The 18,539-nt window shown below is 43.8% G+C and overlaps 1 protein-coding gene across 2 annotated transcripts in view; it reads right to left on the reverse strand.

The window, feature by feature from the left end:
• Positions 1 to 319: 319 nt before the first annotated feature.
• Positions 320 to 18,539, reverse strand: part of ACCS (1-aminocyclopropane-1-carboxylate synthase homolog (inactive)) — a 1,238,632-nt gene continuing 1,220,412 nt past the window's right edge. Inside the window, exon 16 of one of the 2 annotated variants that reach the window (XM_069623318.1) lies at positions 320 to 1,146. In XM_069623318.1, coding sequence (XP_069479419.1) covers positions 857 to 1,146 — 290 coding nt within the window. In that variant the 3' untranslated portion in view covers positions 320 to 856. The remainder of the gene's footprint in view (positions 1,147 to 18,539) is intronic. The other variant, XM_069623319.1, reaches the window with a different exon arrangement.

The raw sequence follows: 18,539 nt of genomic DNA on the forward strand, positions 1-18,539 counted from the left end.
ACAATGGTCCTCACTAGTCTATTACTTCCAGGTGGGGGAGAGGGAAGAGTGCTCTCAAATATAATCATAGCACCACCCTCCTTCATCTCAGACTCCTCAATCTCTTGGGAGTAATGGGCTTTTTCCAACAGGCCTCGTGGTGACACAAATGCACCAACGATATCATGTTAGCACCTCCTATTGCACTAGAAATACACTGCATTTTTGGGGTAATCGAAATGGGTGGGCTATCCACATCCACTGGCATCATCAACCCTATCCCAGTAACTTGGAAATCAGAAAGTGACTGCATGCAAAATAACAAGCAACTGATAAGCAATTGTAAAACTGTTTGAAGGCCATTTTATTCTGCATTTTCCAAAGCTTGTTTTTGAGTGTCCTTTTTTAGTTGTCTTGCTGATGTTTGCACTGACTATGAAGAAAACCAGTCCTTGCATCTTTCACAACTCCTAACAGCCACCAGCAACTCGAGTGAGAACGGTCTCAGGCTCTAGTGTTCAAAACTGACATGCCAATTTGTACATAAAACCGAGATTGAGAACCATGATTTACATTAGCCACGCCATTTTTTTAGCCACGATCCTAGACATATGGCACATATTAAGACTGGCAATGCTCCAATTTCATCCATTTGTGTACCAGAACATTTTAAAATGTTTAGTCATCAATGAAATGTGTGGAAAATAGAGTGTTTGGTAACCACCACATTTTCCAGTGCTGTGGTACTGTCTTCATGTGCATGGAAAAAAAGACTAATTACATTACTATAAGTCTGTTTTTCTTGGTGGCGTGCACAAGCCTACAGTAGGAACGCAGCTGATGTGCATTGTCCAAAGAGCACGCAGGATACGGCTTCCTATTGTTTGCCCATGATCTTGGAAAATACATCAAACACCTCTGGATTTTCCTGTGCAAACTGCTCCACTGTATTCTTTTGTAGCCAGTCAGAGGATCGCATCTGCTGCTGCAGAAGGCCAATTAGATCACCAAGGTTGGAGCTAGAGGGCTCTTGGTGGCTGGAGACGTATATCACTTCATCAGTGCTGTCTGTCTTCCCTTCTTGTTCAATTTGGTCCAGCTTATTCTTTTCCTCTGCCATCATTTGCTGTTCCCGCTCATCCAGGACCTTCCGAATTCTCTGCATTCCTGTGGGAGAAGCAGAGAAAATTCAGTTATAATGTTCTTATAAGGGATAGCACTTGTATTTGCTAACATCAATACAGCAGTCCGGGCTCCTTTTTGAGTGACCCAGAATGTTAAAAAAGGCGTTATACCTAGCTTAATAGGTTTGACATCTTTTTTACACTCTGGGGGATTTTGTGAGGAAGAGGATGGCATGGAACGAGATAACCATGTCCGCCGTGTTACCCTGCTCGACCTACAAAATCCATTTAGGTTAGCGTTACATGTGCTTGCTGGCATAAATGCACTGGATTCCTTTACAATGTGCTTGTTTTAGCAACTACTAAAAACAGGCGGATTCCACAGTAATTCATTGGAAATGCTGTCTACTAGGTGTAAATAGCAGGCAACATTTTAACTTTTTGCATTAAGAAGTGTAACAAAAAAGATGATTTAGCTGGTTTGTGTTTTTTTTTACACTTTGTAATACAAATAAAAACTGTACTGAGGGGGGCTGAATTGCAAATACGCTTTGTCATAGGTGGTCCCTCTATTCAATTGACTCTGTTTTTCAATTAAGCCTGCTTGTTTCAGATTTGTTAAGTAACTTTCCTATAGTCCGAGGTTCAGGAGGCACGTTTACAATTCTGAATTTGACACTGTTTAATTATTGATGTATACTGATATGCTACCTTCAAAGGAGAGGTGTTCTGCAGAAATAAATATGTTTTGTTGAAACAAAAATCTATTTAACCCCAAAAAGGAAAATATTGTTTTCTATCCATCTATTTTCACTCATTAAAATTATAAAAACAGCATATCAAAACTTTAAACAAGAAAAAAGAAAGATTCCTTTAGGCAACCCCATCCTCATCCCCAAAACTTCCCCCAGGCCTTTCTGTCGACATATCCACTCCCACTGCTAACTCATCATGCCGCCACACATTTTGCACAGAAAATCCCCCAATCAACACAGAAAATCGCCCCATCCTGCTCACCAACCCACCCCATCACGTTTAAAGACTTGTAATAATGGCATCTAAACAATGCATTAAGCAAGATAACTCAATCAACATTTAGCGCCGCTTCAGATAGCCAGGGGAGGCCCAAGATAAGAGGAGCAACAAACAATTTACAGTTGTAGGTTGTACTGAAGAGTAACTTTTACAAGTAGCCCTATAGGAGATTCAGTTCAAATGTTTCCAGCAGGAGAAAGAAGGCAGATGACACCAGGACCTCCACAGTGGCATCATTGGAAGTATTCTCTTGAGACACCTAGGCATAGCTCTCAGGTGGCTTCTTCTAACGAAATATCATGGGGTGGCATTTCTGTCTACTGAAAAGGGCGCCTGAACTGGTGAGTCCACCTGTAGGGCACTTCGCATTGTTGAAGTTCACTTACTGTCTGCCTCATTTCTGCTCTACGCCTCGTTGTTACCCCAAAGGGCCCCTGAATAGAGCAAGTGCAGCCCTGAAAAGACAATTTGGACATATTTCTAGTCGCTGACAAAATGTTCTCTTTTTATGTGAATAAGTGGAGCTTTGTAAGAATGTTCCTGGGATTGGTATGCACTTGTGGTGGCTTAGGGCCCTGTGTACCCTGTACAATTTCACTTCATTGGCCTGGTCACTAAGATGTACAGGAAGAGGGGTGTGATGTAACGCCTGACATCCTTCCCTCTGCCCCTACAGCAAAAAAAGGTGATGTGCATGTTTTCCTATCTGGACAAGTTTTCCATGTCCTTACATTTGAGGTACAAAACTGTCAGTCATCGTTATAGCGTTTCCAGACATTCTCATTTCTTTGTATGACGCTGCAGCCCCTGGAACTCCTTGGTTATGATCCTGTTTGAGTTCCTTATACAATTGTCTCAGCAGGTCCCCCAGATATGGCTTGGTGTAGGCTTCTGAGTCGAAGAACCCACAGTGCTTTGCCCTGGAGCTGCTAGACGTCTTAATTGTATTCATAGAGCTGCTCCTGTTAATTTATGTTTCCAGCAGGCTGGGATGCCTTTCATTTTTTTTGTTGTTGCTGGAGGCCTTTCCTTACCAGCATAGATGTGCTCTGTATAAAGCAGCCTCAGTGTGAACAGAGTGAGACTTCGCACCTGAGGCCAGAGATTACATAAGGGCCACTACTAATCAAGAGTGGAAGTTCCACTCTGACACCAGAACAAGGACCTGAGTGGGGCCTAGGCTTCCAGGAGTTTATATTCTGTGCAGTGTGTATCCTTCGCTCCATAATTAACTCAATAGCCGGTGGTTGGCCTAAACAAGGCCAGTCTACAAGGGTAAGTGCTTATTTCCTCTATAGGAGAGTATACTTGACCATGTCTATTATATGTGGACCCTGCTCTGACCTGCGTCATATTGTAATGGAGGGTGACCATATCCGCTGCCATGAAGCTCTGAGGCAAGGACAATCCAGTACCACCAATGCTCAGATTCTGCACCGCCACCTCTGCCATGAGACAGAGTTTACCACAATGCTTGGTCATGTCAACCAGTCCTCATTTCTCACACCTGGGCTCTCCTCTGCCAAGATGCTCTCATCTCCGGAGATCACAAATAATAACTCTAACCTGGCTTCAGGTGAACAAAGAATGCACAGTGAGGATGTCCGGCCAGGTTCCTCAGTTAGGGCAGCCATGAAACAGTCTTTGGTATCAAGAAGTCACCCTCCTTTGCACAGTGCAAGCACCCGCTGGCTCCTGTTCCCTGCAGATGCACTTACTGACCATCAATCTTATTAGGAATACCACACAGACAATGGGGGGGGGGGCCAGGTGGGACACCTCTTCACTGCAATCTTGCAGCTTCATGTCTCCCGCAGTGTTAGGGTGGAATTCTGGCTCTGTAACTTTCTGGGTCCCCTAATCTCTTTGCTGGATTCTATATATGTTTTACTTTTCTTTTGTGGATGGTGAAACCTCTACTTATGCTCTCCCGCCATTGTAACCTTTTTCTGGTTTGCTACCCCTAGTAGCCGATATGGCTACCAGGGTCCTTTTAAACCACCCCATTTCAGTTCCTGTACGATTTTGTCACTCAAAGTGTGCTATGGAGTACACTGTGGCAGCTATGATTTTGGCTACAACAGGGTTGTAGCTAATGCTGCCACATTAGTAGCCCAAGGAACCTATATAGACACTGGGCTACTAATTGAGTGATTATTTATAATGCACCTATTCACAAGGTGTTTTGAGGCGCAACAAGACAAGAGGGTGGGGGAAGGGAGGGAAAAAAACCGGTCCTACTAGGCCTTATGACATTCGTAACGTGCAAGTACAATAAGAGAAGTGTGGAAGGGGCTAGGAGTGCCGGCCAGGGCGGAGGGCCCGTGGGAAAAATGACTGTCAGGTGAGGTCAGGTGGACGAGCCAGAGGAAACGGAGTACAGGGGAAGTAAGGTCCACAAGCTAAGTATGAGGTAAGGGGATGGAAGGGCTATAAGGGTGCAAGCCCAGGCAGGCAAGTACGGGGACAGGGCCCAGAGAGGCAGTGCAGGTTGATGGGGAAGACAGGGTCCAGGGAGACCAAGTGCAGCGGTAGACTGGAACAGAGGAAGGGGTAGGCTGGTGTCCTGAGGACTCTGAAAGAACCAGGCAGCCAGTCAAGAAACAGACAGGGATATTAGGAGGGGAGAGGTAGAGGGAAGGAAGAAAAGAAAAGGAAGGTCTGGGGAAGCCAGGGAGGCTGTTCCAGAGGGGCTCACATGAAGAGGAGAGAGATCTACTCCCCCCAGCCCCCCAACTCTCTGCTTGGAAAAGCATCTGATCTGAAGAGAATTTGAGCTAGACGACCGAAGGGCTCAAGCAGGGCAGAATTTAGGATGAGTGCTGGATGTAGAGGGGTCCCTGGCCCCAGAAAACCTTGTGGATTATGCAGAGGGTCTTCAACTTGATCCTCGCAGCAATCGGGAGCCAGTGGAGAGATTTTAGGGCTGTAGAGATGCGGTCCATGTGCTTGAGGCCAAGGATAAGTCTTACAGTTCTAGTCTGGATTAGCTGAAGGGGGCAAAGGCAGAATTTAGGCAGATTTAGGAAGATGCTTGTTGCAGTAGTCCAGCCTGGAGAGGACCTGAGACCTGGAGACATTGAGTTTCTGGGGGGAAGGTGATGTGAAAAACCAGAGGGTGTTTTACAGCCTAGTCCCCAGGGATTCCCTAACTCAGATGGCTAGGGAAAGGTCATCGCTTTTGGATCCTGACCCTGGGAGCGGACAAGCGAGGGAGGATCACCGGGATAGGGGGTCCTCAGGGAGTGGGGGTGAAGCACCTGATGGTGGGACATGGTATCCCCTTTTCCCACAGTCCATATAAACCCTATCCCTATGTATTTTATGGGAAACTACAGCTCCCATAATTCCTCCCCACTTCACATTGACAACAGTACTGAGCCGAGGAAGATGAGGAATGAGGCCTGGAAGATTACCTCTCATGACTTGCAATGGCTCTGTCCCTTTAATGAGATCAGGCAGAGCCAGGCACGTAACACTTAGTACACCTACCTGGCTACTTGTTAGCATTTCCCGTCAGGATAAAAGATGGCACACACAGGCACACTCTGAGCAAGGCTGGGTAGGCTTGCATTTTCGGTGAACGAGGGGAGTGCCAGGCAAAAATGTCATACTTTCGGAAAGCCGTAAGCGTTCCAAGACTGGAACCGAGTGAGTCAGAAGGAAATACCATCAAAGTGCTTCAAGGCGGCTCGCTCCCCTTCCGGGTGAACAACGAAGTTGGGGAGGAACAGAGGAGGCATTGGTAACAGCATTGACTGCTACATGGAAGGCAATGAAGAAAGAAACCCAATTAACACGACCAGTGAGTTATCGGAGGTAAGAAAGGCCTGGTTTTGTTAAAGACAAGTGAAACTGTACCACCAGTTGAGGCTGCGTGTGTGCCGATAAACATGTAATGCAATTGACAATTGCTTAACTGTGATGAGAGCATACAAAGTAACAGAGTGGTCCTGCAGGGTGGAATCACACATTCGAAAGTCTCTAAAGTGTTTGAAGTTGTGATAAAGCGGGAAGCATAGGCAAGAAAGTAACAGCAAACCTGAATGCAAGTTGATTGAAAGGAAAAGGAAGTATATGAACTTTAATATGCCAAGAGGGCAACGTATGAACTTTAAATTGGTACACTAAGAGGGTGCAGGAAAGAAAGGATGATTCCAAGGAACTACAAGTACCAAGAAACATTGATGCTGAGAGTTGATGAAGATTGTTGAACTGTTTGGTTACCAGAGAAGACGAAGTGGTCATGCAGAGGTCTATGTAAAATTCTTGTAGTTTCGAAAGTCTTCGACAGTGAAAGTAAAGTGAGGTAAAGTTGTATGGCACTGCGTTGGGGAAGGCAACCCCCACAAAGAAAAAAGACAGGTTTGAGCTGGCAGAGGGAAGCCTGTGTTGAACTGGTTGAATGATACTGTCTTTGGGAAGGGAATCCCCAGAAGGAAAAAAGAGAGTTTGAGCCCGGAGGAGGGAGACCCATGTGAAAAGTAAAAGTCAAGTGTGAAACGAATGAGACTTGAGCCAGGTCGAAGGGTAGCCTGTGTTGAACTGTGGTAAATTACAAGTTAAAAGTAGAACTGTGATATGTGGCAAGGCGGACGAAGCCTAAATAATTTGTTGAGCTATCAAAAGCTTGAAGCCCAAGCCTGAACTCTTGAATTATACCAATAAGCCAAAGTGTGCCAGATTGATAGAACTGTGACATCCACCTATCCTTTTAAGAAACTCTTGAGACCCCATGCTTTTGAACGTGGGGAAGGGACTTGCTACTTAAGCCATTCTGACATTTCTTTTGAGACACTATTTTTCATGTATACATTCCCTTAACACATTTGTTATTTAAGAAGGGGGCAAGGTTAGTTTTTTTTAGTATAGGCCTTTTTCATTTGGACTAGACTAACTTGGACTTGTTTGTTACTGGTTTAATGGTCGTGACTATTCCCATTCTAAAGTTAGGGCCAGTTAGGAATTCTCCCAACATTATTAAAATACAAAATAAAGGTTTTGAAACGTGCATCTATTGTGTCTGCTGTTGATATTATGCCTTCCTTACAGTGAGGAAAGGGAGAATGCCTCTGAGGAGGTGGAGCTGAAAGTGGGCCTTCTTGGCAAGGTCTGTGATGTGAGGAGAGAAGGAGCGAGGGGAGTCAAAGATGACACCAATGTTTTTTGCCTCACAGGAGGGTGAGGGGGCAGGGGTGGGAGCCCATGGAGGGCAGAGTGTGGGAGGAAAGAGGGAGTAGGGGTCCCAATGAGAAGGATCTCCATCTACCTGGCATTAAGGCAGAGATCGTTAGCAGCGCACTATGCCTGAATAGTAGACAGGCAGTCAGGAATGAGAAAGGAAGAGGAGCTGGAGGAGAGAAGGTGGAGATCAAATGGGCTAGATATGATATGGCATGCAAGGCCTAACATAAGTAGTGTTGCATAGCAATTTGGTATGAAATTCTGTAGGTTTGCTAATCAAATTGACACTTTTGTAGCAAAGCTAGCTATTTAAGTTGCCCTGTTCAATGAAGTACAGCTCGCACTGCATTCCTCTTTTTCCCCTCGGTGCTCCCATCACCTTCTTTCCCTCTGTTCACTTCAAGTGCTAATGGAGAGTGCAGCAGTAATCATCTCCTGCAATCCTACAGGTCAAAGGCCTGTGTGGGAATGCTAAGCAAAAATGTCTTTCTTTTTCAAATAATTGCAAACCAGAAGTATTCAGGATACTTTTAGTGATACTTTTATTTAGCTTTCCATATCCTGTCTGGCAAAGACCAGTATGTGTTAACGTTATATATTTTAAAAAGACAGTCAATTCAATTCCATTCCTAAAACAAAGTTGTTACATAATGCATAATTACAGTATTGATACTGTAAAACACTGCATCATCTCTGTGCATTACAGTAAAGTTTAGGGTAGTGTATCTAAATCTCAGTGTCCACTATATTTCTTTTTGTTGGGGAAGATGCCTCATATTGACGAGTGAACACTTTTGAAAATGTACATGACCAAACATTCAAATGCTTTTGATGGCAAACCTAGTTCTGTAACTTACTGGTTGCATACATTTGTGCAAGAGGTGCTCAACCCATGAGCGATCCCATACTCCTTGCAATTCCTATATGGTCACCCTGTTGCCGTTTACCAGCTACCCTGAGAGTGAGATGACCACAAACTACAATATTCCACCTAGTTTGCCCAGGTCTCTGCTTACTATACCATCCACTCTTCTTAGTCTCTTTCTTTCCCCTTACATAATAAAAACACAAAGCTAACTAGATGCTTATGCAACATAGTGATCCATAGTTCCATACAGTCTGTACATCGACAGATCTACTGCACTACCATATTCCGATGTTGGCCTGCAGCACCCGCTTTGCTGTATGATTATGATTGCATTATATATTAGCACCTTCAGGAGATAGCTGGCCAAACTGTTTTCAGAGCCTTTTTATCATATCTATTTACTTGTGTCGATCCATGCAGCTAACCTTTTACATTTTACAGACACTCGTCCAGGGCTCGGAAAAAGTATTTTTGCGTAGTTGGTCTTTCATCCGTATTGGGAAAGGAGAGCTGTGAGCTCTGAGCTGAGTGCGCTGTGCATTGGGAAGCGCTGGAAAGTGGTAAGCAGAGAGCAGAGAGCCAGGATGAGCTACAAGGCTGGAGGCTTAACGAAGAGACAAAATCGGAGCACAGAGGTAGAAGCAGTTACAGAACTGAGCTGAGCTTCTGCTATCTCTCTGTGCTGCTCTATCAGGCCACAGTGCTGACCTCGGCTCGGAAAAACCCACAATGACCTGTGTGAAGAGATAATAAAGGCTTCTGTGACTGCTGTGGCGAAAGGCAACGTTTCGCCTTCATCTTCTTCAATTGAGTTTGATATCCACTTTGAAACTGACTTTCTCTCTGGTAAAAACGTTGATAAAATTCCTATATTTATAGAATTTTTTGGAGGTGTGCGCAAGTGGTCTGTGGTGGTCTTCGGCAGTCTGCGGCAGAATGCGCGGGAGCTGCTGTGGTATTTTATTTCTTCACACTCAATATTTTGGATTCAGGCGTCTCTATTGGAATCAAACTGCATAACTGGTACTGCACTAACCGTCATTCGTTCTTAAATTGTGCTTTCACTTTTCATAAAAGACATCTTGATTAAATGCTGAGGAGAACGTTTCTGTGAGGCTGAATAGTGTATCGTCTCATCTGGTTTTTATTGGCCTATTATTCAGTGCCTGCTCACCATTTTTATTGACTGCATTGTTTGCTAAAACAGATTTTGAAACACTGACATTTTTTTTTGCTGTTTTGAATTGCACGCTCTTTCTTCCCAGCGATTATAGGGTTATTCAAACCTTTGAGCTGAGGGAGTCGAGGGAGTGGCTCATTTCAGCCCAATTGGATGTTGAAGTGAAATTATGTTCTCATCATCAAGTGACTGTGGGGTATTTCTACATAGGATTTAACTGTAAGTGAGCGCTTTGAGCACCAAACAAGTGTTTGGCTGAACGGTGGTTTCCTATTAACGGCGGTTAATTGTTTTCTACTGGCAAAAGCAACGGCATAAGACTGAAGTGTAAGCGAGAGTATCGAGCAGCATGAATGAGTGTTCGCAGGGTGGTGTTCTGCTGTTAATTTACGCTGAGCGAGTGTGCAGTGATTGACTGACGAATTACCAGCTAATTCAAATCACAGTTGTCAAAATGCAGGGGGGAAAAAGCGATAAAATCTAAGAATTTCTGAAGCAACTCTTCTGGATAAAGAGGTGGCTAGTAATATACGCAGTGAGGCGCAGAACTCTATCCCACATGACCACGAAAAAATGACATCCTTTTCCAAGACAACACGGTGCAAGACAGGTTTGAATCCCGATCCCGCCCTTAGAAAGCACTCGCTGGTATTAAACATGTTATAGATGAACAATAAAATAAATTAAAATAAATAAATCTGAAAGTCCATTTCATACAGTCATTCTCTGCAAATGGCTCCACCTATTACTGACTCTGTCTTAGGGGACACAGGTAATGGATTTAATGAATGTGTAGAAATATCTGGTCCAGTCTTCAGGGGAACTGAAAGACAATCGAGTATGTATTTGACAGATGTATGCATCAGCCTAGAAGAAGAAATATGTGAAACAAGAAGCTCCATTGGAGAGATTGAGTATTTCACCTTGTTTGTTTGAGACTCAGTATTTTTATTATTTTTTATTTTTTGGGATTTGTAAAGCGCACTACAACCCTTGGGCAATGAGGCGCTGCAAGAAGACAAAGTAGGCTTGTTTCAGGGTTACATGTCAGCGGCCCCAGTTAGATACAATTGCTAAGTTACATAACAGGAAGGGGAGAATGTAGCAGATAGATTGGGCTCCACTGTGAGGGGAAACGATCCATCAATGTTGAGTGAAACAGGGTTGGAAATTCGCTCAAAGGTAGAGGAAAGGTTGGGTTTACCCTTTCAGAGTGACAACGGCATAACATTTTGATGGACGCGGGAAGTATCCCTTTAATTGTGCTCAATATAGTTCTACAGTCTTTTATCAGACCAATGATAACTTTGTAATGGAAGTCAGATCCAATACCACTCTAATGAAAGAATAGAAAGTACTGTTGTCAAAGAAAGACCCTGAAGTTAACATCAGGCATCCGGGCAACGCTGACTGACAAAAACTTGGATGAGAACAGAACTGAGAACTTGAAGATAAATTAGCACCCTGGTAGGAGCCCATTAAAATGCTCAGAACGTGGGTTATATTCACAAAGGAAAGTCTGCGTTCCGAGCACTTTCATTAAGTGGCGGGCGCTTCCCTTGCCTGCTCCCCCTACCCACTCACCTTAGCACCCATGTAGGTTGCTACACGGGTGCTAATGGTGTCTTGTTTTCCTCTAAAAATAAAAAAAAAGAACTTACCTTTCCTGCACAGCACTGGGCCCTGCAGTGTTGTTCCACAGTCCGTTTTCATGTTCATGATGTTACAGTCATCAACAATGAAAATGGACTGTGGCTTTCAGTAGCACTCAGCGGCCCGTCGGAGCTGCAGGAAAAGCAAGTTACTTAAAAAAAAAAAAATAGAAAACGTAATAAATAATAATTCTTTAGCGCCCATGTAGAAAACTACACGAGTGACAATGGCAATATGCCGTTCGGCGGCGCACTGACCCTTTTAGTAACGGCACTTCTGCCCTCGTTAAGGGACCCTTGCTGCGCTCAGGCCCTTAACTTGTGCGCCGGGCCTCTACCTAGAAGGGCGGCCTGCCGTTTCAGGGCATATTGCTTAAATATCGGCTATACCAGTAGAAAGAATGAAGTGTATGAATCGTGCTGACTGTATGTCGTTGTAACAGAAAAACTACAAAGGCTAAAAAAGATTTAGAATATGAAGAACCTGCTCCACACAATAGAGGGTCCAGGAAATTTCTTAGAAGAATCCTGAACTCAAAATTAAATGACACCTTCTAACAATCAGTGGGAAGGAATTTGATTCCAGGAGTAAATGTAATTAAGGATGCACCGTCTAATATCGCTGGGAATAGCATTCATGGTGTACAGAAACTATAGATATTGGCAACAGCATTTCACTGTATTCATTGAGAGCAGATGGCAATCCCAATGAAATGGCAGTTAAAACATGGAAGGCTATGAATGGTAAAAAACAAATCAGGAAAAATCAGCTAAGAAAGAAGGGTCTTAGACGGTGATTCTGTACTGAGGTGAAGGATGATGAATTGTACAAAAACAGGTTAGTTGAAGAGGTGCAAAAGGTCTCAGATACGGACCGTTGTGAGGTTGTTGAAACTCTGATAGTAGAAGGTACCCAAGACATTTTGAGAGGTGAAAAAATGATAAAAGTGGGGGGACTATGCATGCCCCAGTATTATCTAATGGGCTGACTTCGAGTCTAGGTGGAAGGCAGCGGAATACCCGTAATCCCGGTGTAAATCAGAAACAAGTGCAACAGGCTATTCAGCCATAGTGTTTAAATTATATAGGAGCATCCGGTAATTCAAATGTTGAATGTTTGTCAGCTGTTATTGAATCAGTCGTTCACCATGAGTAAGACATACCATTAGATAGGGCTACAATTCCTTCCTTTCTATCTTTAATTCCTAAATTGTCAGAAATGTCATCTAACGACATCAAATTTGTTCACATGATTGATCGAAATAGCTTGGGTAAATGTGTAGTACATTTCCATTATCAACTAGTGAAGATAATAGTTCTGAATAGTCAAAGTTTTTGAAAAGGGGCTATGATTGTCATAATGGATACATTAAGAGTAGGGAAGAAAGTGGGGAAAATAATCAGAAGGCATTCTAGATAAATTCAATATCAAATGTATGGAACATAAGGGCAGAGGCAGGCAAGTTACAATTGATTTGGAACAAGCGATCTGGGCCTTCCTCACCTCTCAGCTCAAATGTATCCCTTCCAACTAAATCACCAGCAGTTAATAGAGAATTGAAGATACTGTCGTGGAACACACAGGCAAGAAATGTTTTCTGGACGGATGTGTGAAGTGTTCCCAAAATTCAATATTGTGTCTTTATATTCCTATTCCAGATAGGTTCACAGTTGTTGACAAGAAAGCCAAAAAAGGTCCTTGCGCACTCTCATTTGGCGGGATTCTTACAGCAGTCAAGAATAGTAAAAGCGGTCACATCAATAAGTTACTGACCACATCGGACATGTTTTTAGCAATAGTAATTGAGGACCAAAAGACAGAGGCTGTCCATCCAGTTATCCTTATAAATGTTTACTATAACCCGGTAAGGGCAAATTTAGAGGAAGTAATAAATGAAATGGAAAATGTGTTTGTTGAATTCTCCCTTAAAGGAGAAAATCAATTGATTATTTTAACAGGTGATTTCAACTGTCTATACCCAGTAATTGAAACGGATGAGTTGTATCTCAACGAAAGTATGGGCATGTCCAACAAAGCGGAGTCTGCTGCAGAGTCTTTTGGTCGTGCCTGGAGAGAGACTCTACAGCGTTTTGCTCCCGATTCCAGTGAGGGTCTGCTTTACCCTCTTGTCCTCTTTTCTACTTCTACACTTTGAGGACTCAAATTACCCAGGAAGCCGCGGAGCGGCCGCGGAGTCTGCTGCAGAGTCTTTTGGTCTTTAGGCTCTGCAGGCTCCGCGGTGCTCCCACACTTTATATCCCATTGGAACCTTTTCTAAAGAAACCAACTAGAAGCTCCCTGAGAAAACAACAAACGCAGAACACTAACATTATACCACGCCTGAGCTGATACCCTCTCCTTCCTCCGACAACTGCTCCAGTGTCGAAAGCTGCACTCCGCGGACAGCGCGTCACCAAGTCTCCCCCCCGCCAACAACTCAGTTAACAGGCGAATTTGCGCCCGTCAGCCCCCCTGGTCCTGTCTGACTGCCGGTGCCTGCGCGAATACAAGTTTCACCTACGCGCCAGCTCCGAGATATCACTAGAACTACCACTCACGAGAGGACCCGGGAGCTCCTTGCTCACCCCCCCCTCACCCCGTCTCCGTGAGTCCCATCGACGAACCTCCTCGCCAGAACGGAAACAAGTCCATCAACTACCTCTGGCCCTCTACATCAGGCACCGGGTCATTTCACACCGAACCCAATCCCCCCCTAAGACCGGCTTTCTCTGTTTCCCTCGCCCACCATACCTATCACTCGCGGGCCTGTCTGCGACTCTTCCACATGATATCTCGCAGCTGACGTCTCTAAAGCCAGCAGTAAACGGCTCATCTCCCTGCTGTGAAATTTAACACAAAGTGCTGCAGTGCCAAATCCTCCCACGCCCAGGACGTTCACTGAGGATAACATGGGACTCGCTGATCACTCGTCCCAGTGATTGCTACCCAGTTCGAAAACACCACACGCATCTCGGTCTAGAAAACCCGCGGAAAATTCAACAAGGCTGCTCGCTACAAAAGGCCCCGCCACTTGAACATTGACAGCCCTGCACAATCAACCTGCGCTCCAGGAGACCGAAAGGGCTTGTCCCTTGGATCCTGTGAGCGCCAGACCTTCAATAAATAATATCTCTACTTGATAACATCCTGATTTGAGATATCGAAAGAGCAACCTCCTTGGATACACCTTGGAAATAGACAACCCGGCACACACCACCTGCGCTCCACGAGACCGCAAGGGCCCGCCCCTTCGATACTGTGGGCCCTAGACCTTCAACAGATAACATCTCTCCCTGATAACACCTCGCTCTGAGAGAGCGAAAGAGCAACCTACAAGGATACACCTGGGAAACAGACAGTCTTGCTGATACCATCTGCAATCCAGGAGACTGAAAGGACTTGTCCCCTGGATCCTCTGCGTGCCAGATTTTCAACAGACAAAATCTCCCCCTGAAATTACCTACGACACCAGTACTCCCAAACCCGGTACACTGCAGGAGACCGAAAGGGCTAGCCCCTTGGATCCTGTGCTCAGCTCTTTCACCACCTCAACCAATTTTCTAGGAGGAACTAAGTTACCACCACCAAAGGAGACCGAAAGGACCAGCCCCTTGGACCCTGTGGTCAGCTCTTTCACCACCTCAACCAAACTTATAGGAGGAACAAAATTACCACCATCAAAGCCTGAACGCGTCAGGACACAACAGATCCGCCAGCAAATAAAGTAGAAATGTTGGCAACTCGACCCAAGCAACCACCAGCTGCCCGCCCGAAGACGAGACTGAGAACAAAACTCAACACAGCGGCCCAATCTGACTTGGACTCGTCACAACTCACGATGGAACAATCCCTTTCACGAGGACACCCACCAAAAGTTGCTCTGAATCATTACCCACACAAACCTGACAATCAAATTGAGCAACTTCTCAATATAGACCATTCCACAAATGCAACAAGCGACCCAACAGGGCAACCTAACGACTACCGTGACCTGCAATATCAAATCAGCATACAAAACCAACCATACACTACATCTGAGACTTCTGAACATCTCACTAACAACCCTCGCGTCAATATCAGCGAAGATGTTCAGCTAATTGTACAAGCAGAAGACGCCTCAAGTGCACCACTACATGACACTCGAATTTACCTCGACGAGACCCCCTGCTAACATTAGTCTGCAACAACTCTTACACCCAAGATGGCAAACTTGCATCTACAATTAATGAAGAAGGAAACCCCCCGTCCGGACCAATGGACACCAAGATTACCGACACCACAAACCAACTTCACGAAACGACAACACTACCATTTCAAAGAGATCTAGCCGTACAACCAGCGGAAGAAACGAACAACAGTCTCATTCAAGAACAACCGGAAAAGAAACAACCCACTGAAAAAGCGTCCTGAAGATACACGCGAAGAGTCGCTCCTGATTAACACCGTCACGCAGCTCCAGGCAGAACCAAGTGCAAATAGAGAGACCTCTCTCTCAACCAAACTGCACGACAGAGAAAAAGATTTCGGCTCAATAGAAGACACAACCAACTCCGAACTGCAACTAGCCATAGCAAAACACCAACAACGAACCAGTAATACCGAACAAAAGAACAATGGAAAACAAGGGCTACTGGATAATACTATTAGCTCCTCCAAAATTCACAATTACAATAAAGACTATCCTTCCTACAAAACTGTAGATTTTCCTAACCATGAACCTATCAAACCGCAACCAGAAGAATTACGAACTTTCACTATACCACGCACTTCTCTAAATAACACACTGCAGCAAACAAAGAAGGAAAAAGCAAGATTAGCCAAAATCGCATGGCTACAGACTCACAAATCAATCAAAAGCCCCCAATTGCCAGAACCTATCAACTCCCAAATTCTACTCAAAGCAAAAAGACTATCAATGGACATAACAGAAATAGAATCAATCATGTCAAGCCTTGACAAACGCAAAGAAATATTTAGTACAACTATAGGAAACCACCAATCACAGATGACATCAACACCATGTCTAACACAAGAAACCGGAAATAGAATTATTAAGACAGAACGCGACACGAATCAAACAGGAAACCAGAACATTCCCAACCGATTGAACTACGACACGATAGAATCCTTCTACACACCAGATAACATGAACAAAAATGATAACTCAATGCCGCTAGCAGGATCAACAGAACACAATTCTCCTACCTCAATACCCAATAAACCGGAAAACGACGAAAATACCAATCCAAGAATTCCAACCACAATGCTCGATTTGCAAAACATGTTGATGGCAGTACTCTCTCAAACCATGATACCTTTTATCAAACTACACGAATCCATGAACGACAATATTAAAGACCAAGGAACCCTCTTAGCAATGATTCATTCCAAACAGATCTATATCGAAAATTTTCTAAACACAACGGAGGTCCGTCTCAACTTAGAAGCAGAGCAATCAAATCGATGGCAACAACGTCTAACAGAAATGGCCAGAAGTGATCGTCAGGAAAAAACCAACTTAAACAACGAACTTCTAGCTCTACTTAAACTACAACAACAACTCCAATCAAACCAAAAACTAGTCTCAAAGAGCATTCAACTTCAACCACCTCATAGTCCAAACACTCAACAAATTGCCACACAAACTGAAAGCTCGGACGCAAGCCTCGCACAACAACCGATGACATTGGCCTCATTCCTCCCAACAGAGACTCAAGTCACTTGTCAATCACAAGTGACCAAACCAGAACAGTTTAAGATCTTCTTGAAAGAAAAACTAATCCCCACAACCAAACCAACACAGCCCAAGACAACTAAGAAAAAACAAATAGGCTCTAGAGCCTTCCTCAGAACAATAAAAACTACGGATCAAGCTTTACAAGCGACAAAAGAGAAAACACTGATACAGGCTCACCAAGCACCACTGCATCAGGCAATACCACAGCTGACAAAACCTTCGAACAGACAACAAGATACTCAAGATACCTCAAATTTTCAACTGTCACAACTGCTCCCACACTCAGCCTCCACTGATGAAGAACTTCTAAACTGCTCAACTCACGAAGATCGCGAAACAGATGACACACCACCACCCATTCATTCTACAACACCACCAAGATACATTATTCTTGACGAATAATCCACCAACCGCGAACTACAAACCTCATATCAATATGAAGATATTTCAGAACATCCTTTACAGGAAACTTTCAAGATTTCCTCGAACACTTCTGCCTGCAGATTATCTCTTCCTGATGACTACGACCAAGTCTCAGATGATTCCTTCGTCTCCCATACAATAGATTCTACCGACTGCACATCTCCCTCCTTCATCAATCCGTTAGAACAAAACCAAATTTATCAAATTCACATTGAAAATCAAACTACCAGATCAAAACCTTTAATACTCAACAGAACTAACACTCTTAGACTATTTGGAGCGATATCACAGCTAAAACACATAACAACTAACAAGATTGATTTAATCACTTTCAAAGATGAAAAGCATCTAGATAAAATTATTGTAGAATTATCTGATCCAGAATGATCAAGAACTTATCATAACAAAACGCGAGCAACTCCTCAAACTCGGATTCAACTGCTGGGCTTCAACGTCATCAAGGAAAAATCCTGCGAAAAAGTATACGCAAAATCGTACCAACAACTACTCAACGAAATACTCAAACTCGCCGTATTTCCCAAATCCCGAAGAATCGAACACACAAGAGAGACCATTCAAAAGAATTTATGATTTAGAAATGTCATTTACAGAAACCATTTCCTCAAGAAGTTCAACCTATTCCCACTCATAACAACCAATCAATAACAATATAATATGGTCACTCTGCTCATGGAACACAAGAGGAAACCTACATTTGTTTACTCAACCCTCATCTGATCTTGAGAAATACCTCATCATTTGTCTCCATGAAACTTGGATCACCGAAACACCAGCATGAGACGGTTATCTTACCTTCCTAAATCCTGCCATAAAAAAACATCAAGGAAGACCAGCATCAGGTCTACTCACACTAATCAAAATTACCCCGCAATGGAAAGTAGTGCGCAATGAAAATATAAACCCCTGGACTCAATTGACTATAATAACAACACAAGCGCACCAACAATGAAAAAAAGGAACTGGCGAAACAACAATCGCCATCTTGAATCTGTATTGGAATCCTGCAGCCATTACATCTGCTGCATTCATCGATGGCGTATTCATCACAATAGACAACTTAGTAGGGACCCATCAACGCCTCGAATTTATACTGTGCAGAGATCTCAATATCAACCTAATCACATCAACTGGCACACCACGATCACTCGAACAATTGACAGGCAAAGCATCGACATGGATGAAAGAAACCATAACGCGAAATCTTACTCTCCTAAACCATGCAAAAGATAACTCCACTCCTTTTGTCCCAACATGGACCAGAGGCCATTCAGTAGCAATTATTGACTACATATTTCTTTCGCAAAACCTTCATGAATCGGTCAAGGCAGCTCTAAC

The sequence above is a fragment of the Ambystoma mexicanum genome, chromosome 11, assembly GCF_040938575.1.
Source record: "Ambystoma mexicanum isolate Mex_15411 chromosome 11, UKY_AmexF1_1, whole genome shotgun sequence".
In the NCBI taxonomy this organism is placed as follows: Eukaryota; Metazoa; Chordata; class Amphibia; order Caudata; family Ambystomatidae; genus Ambystoma; species Ambystoma mexicanum.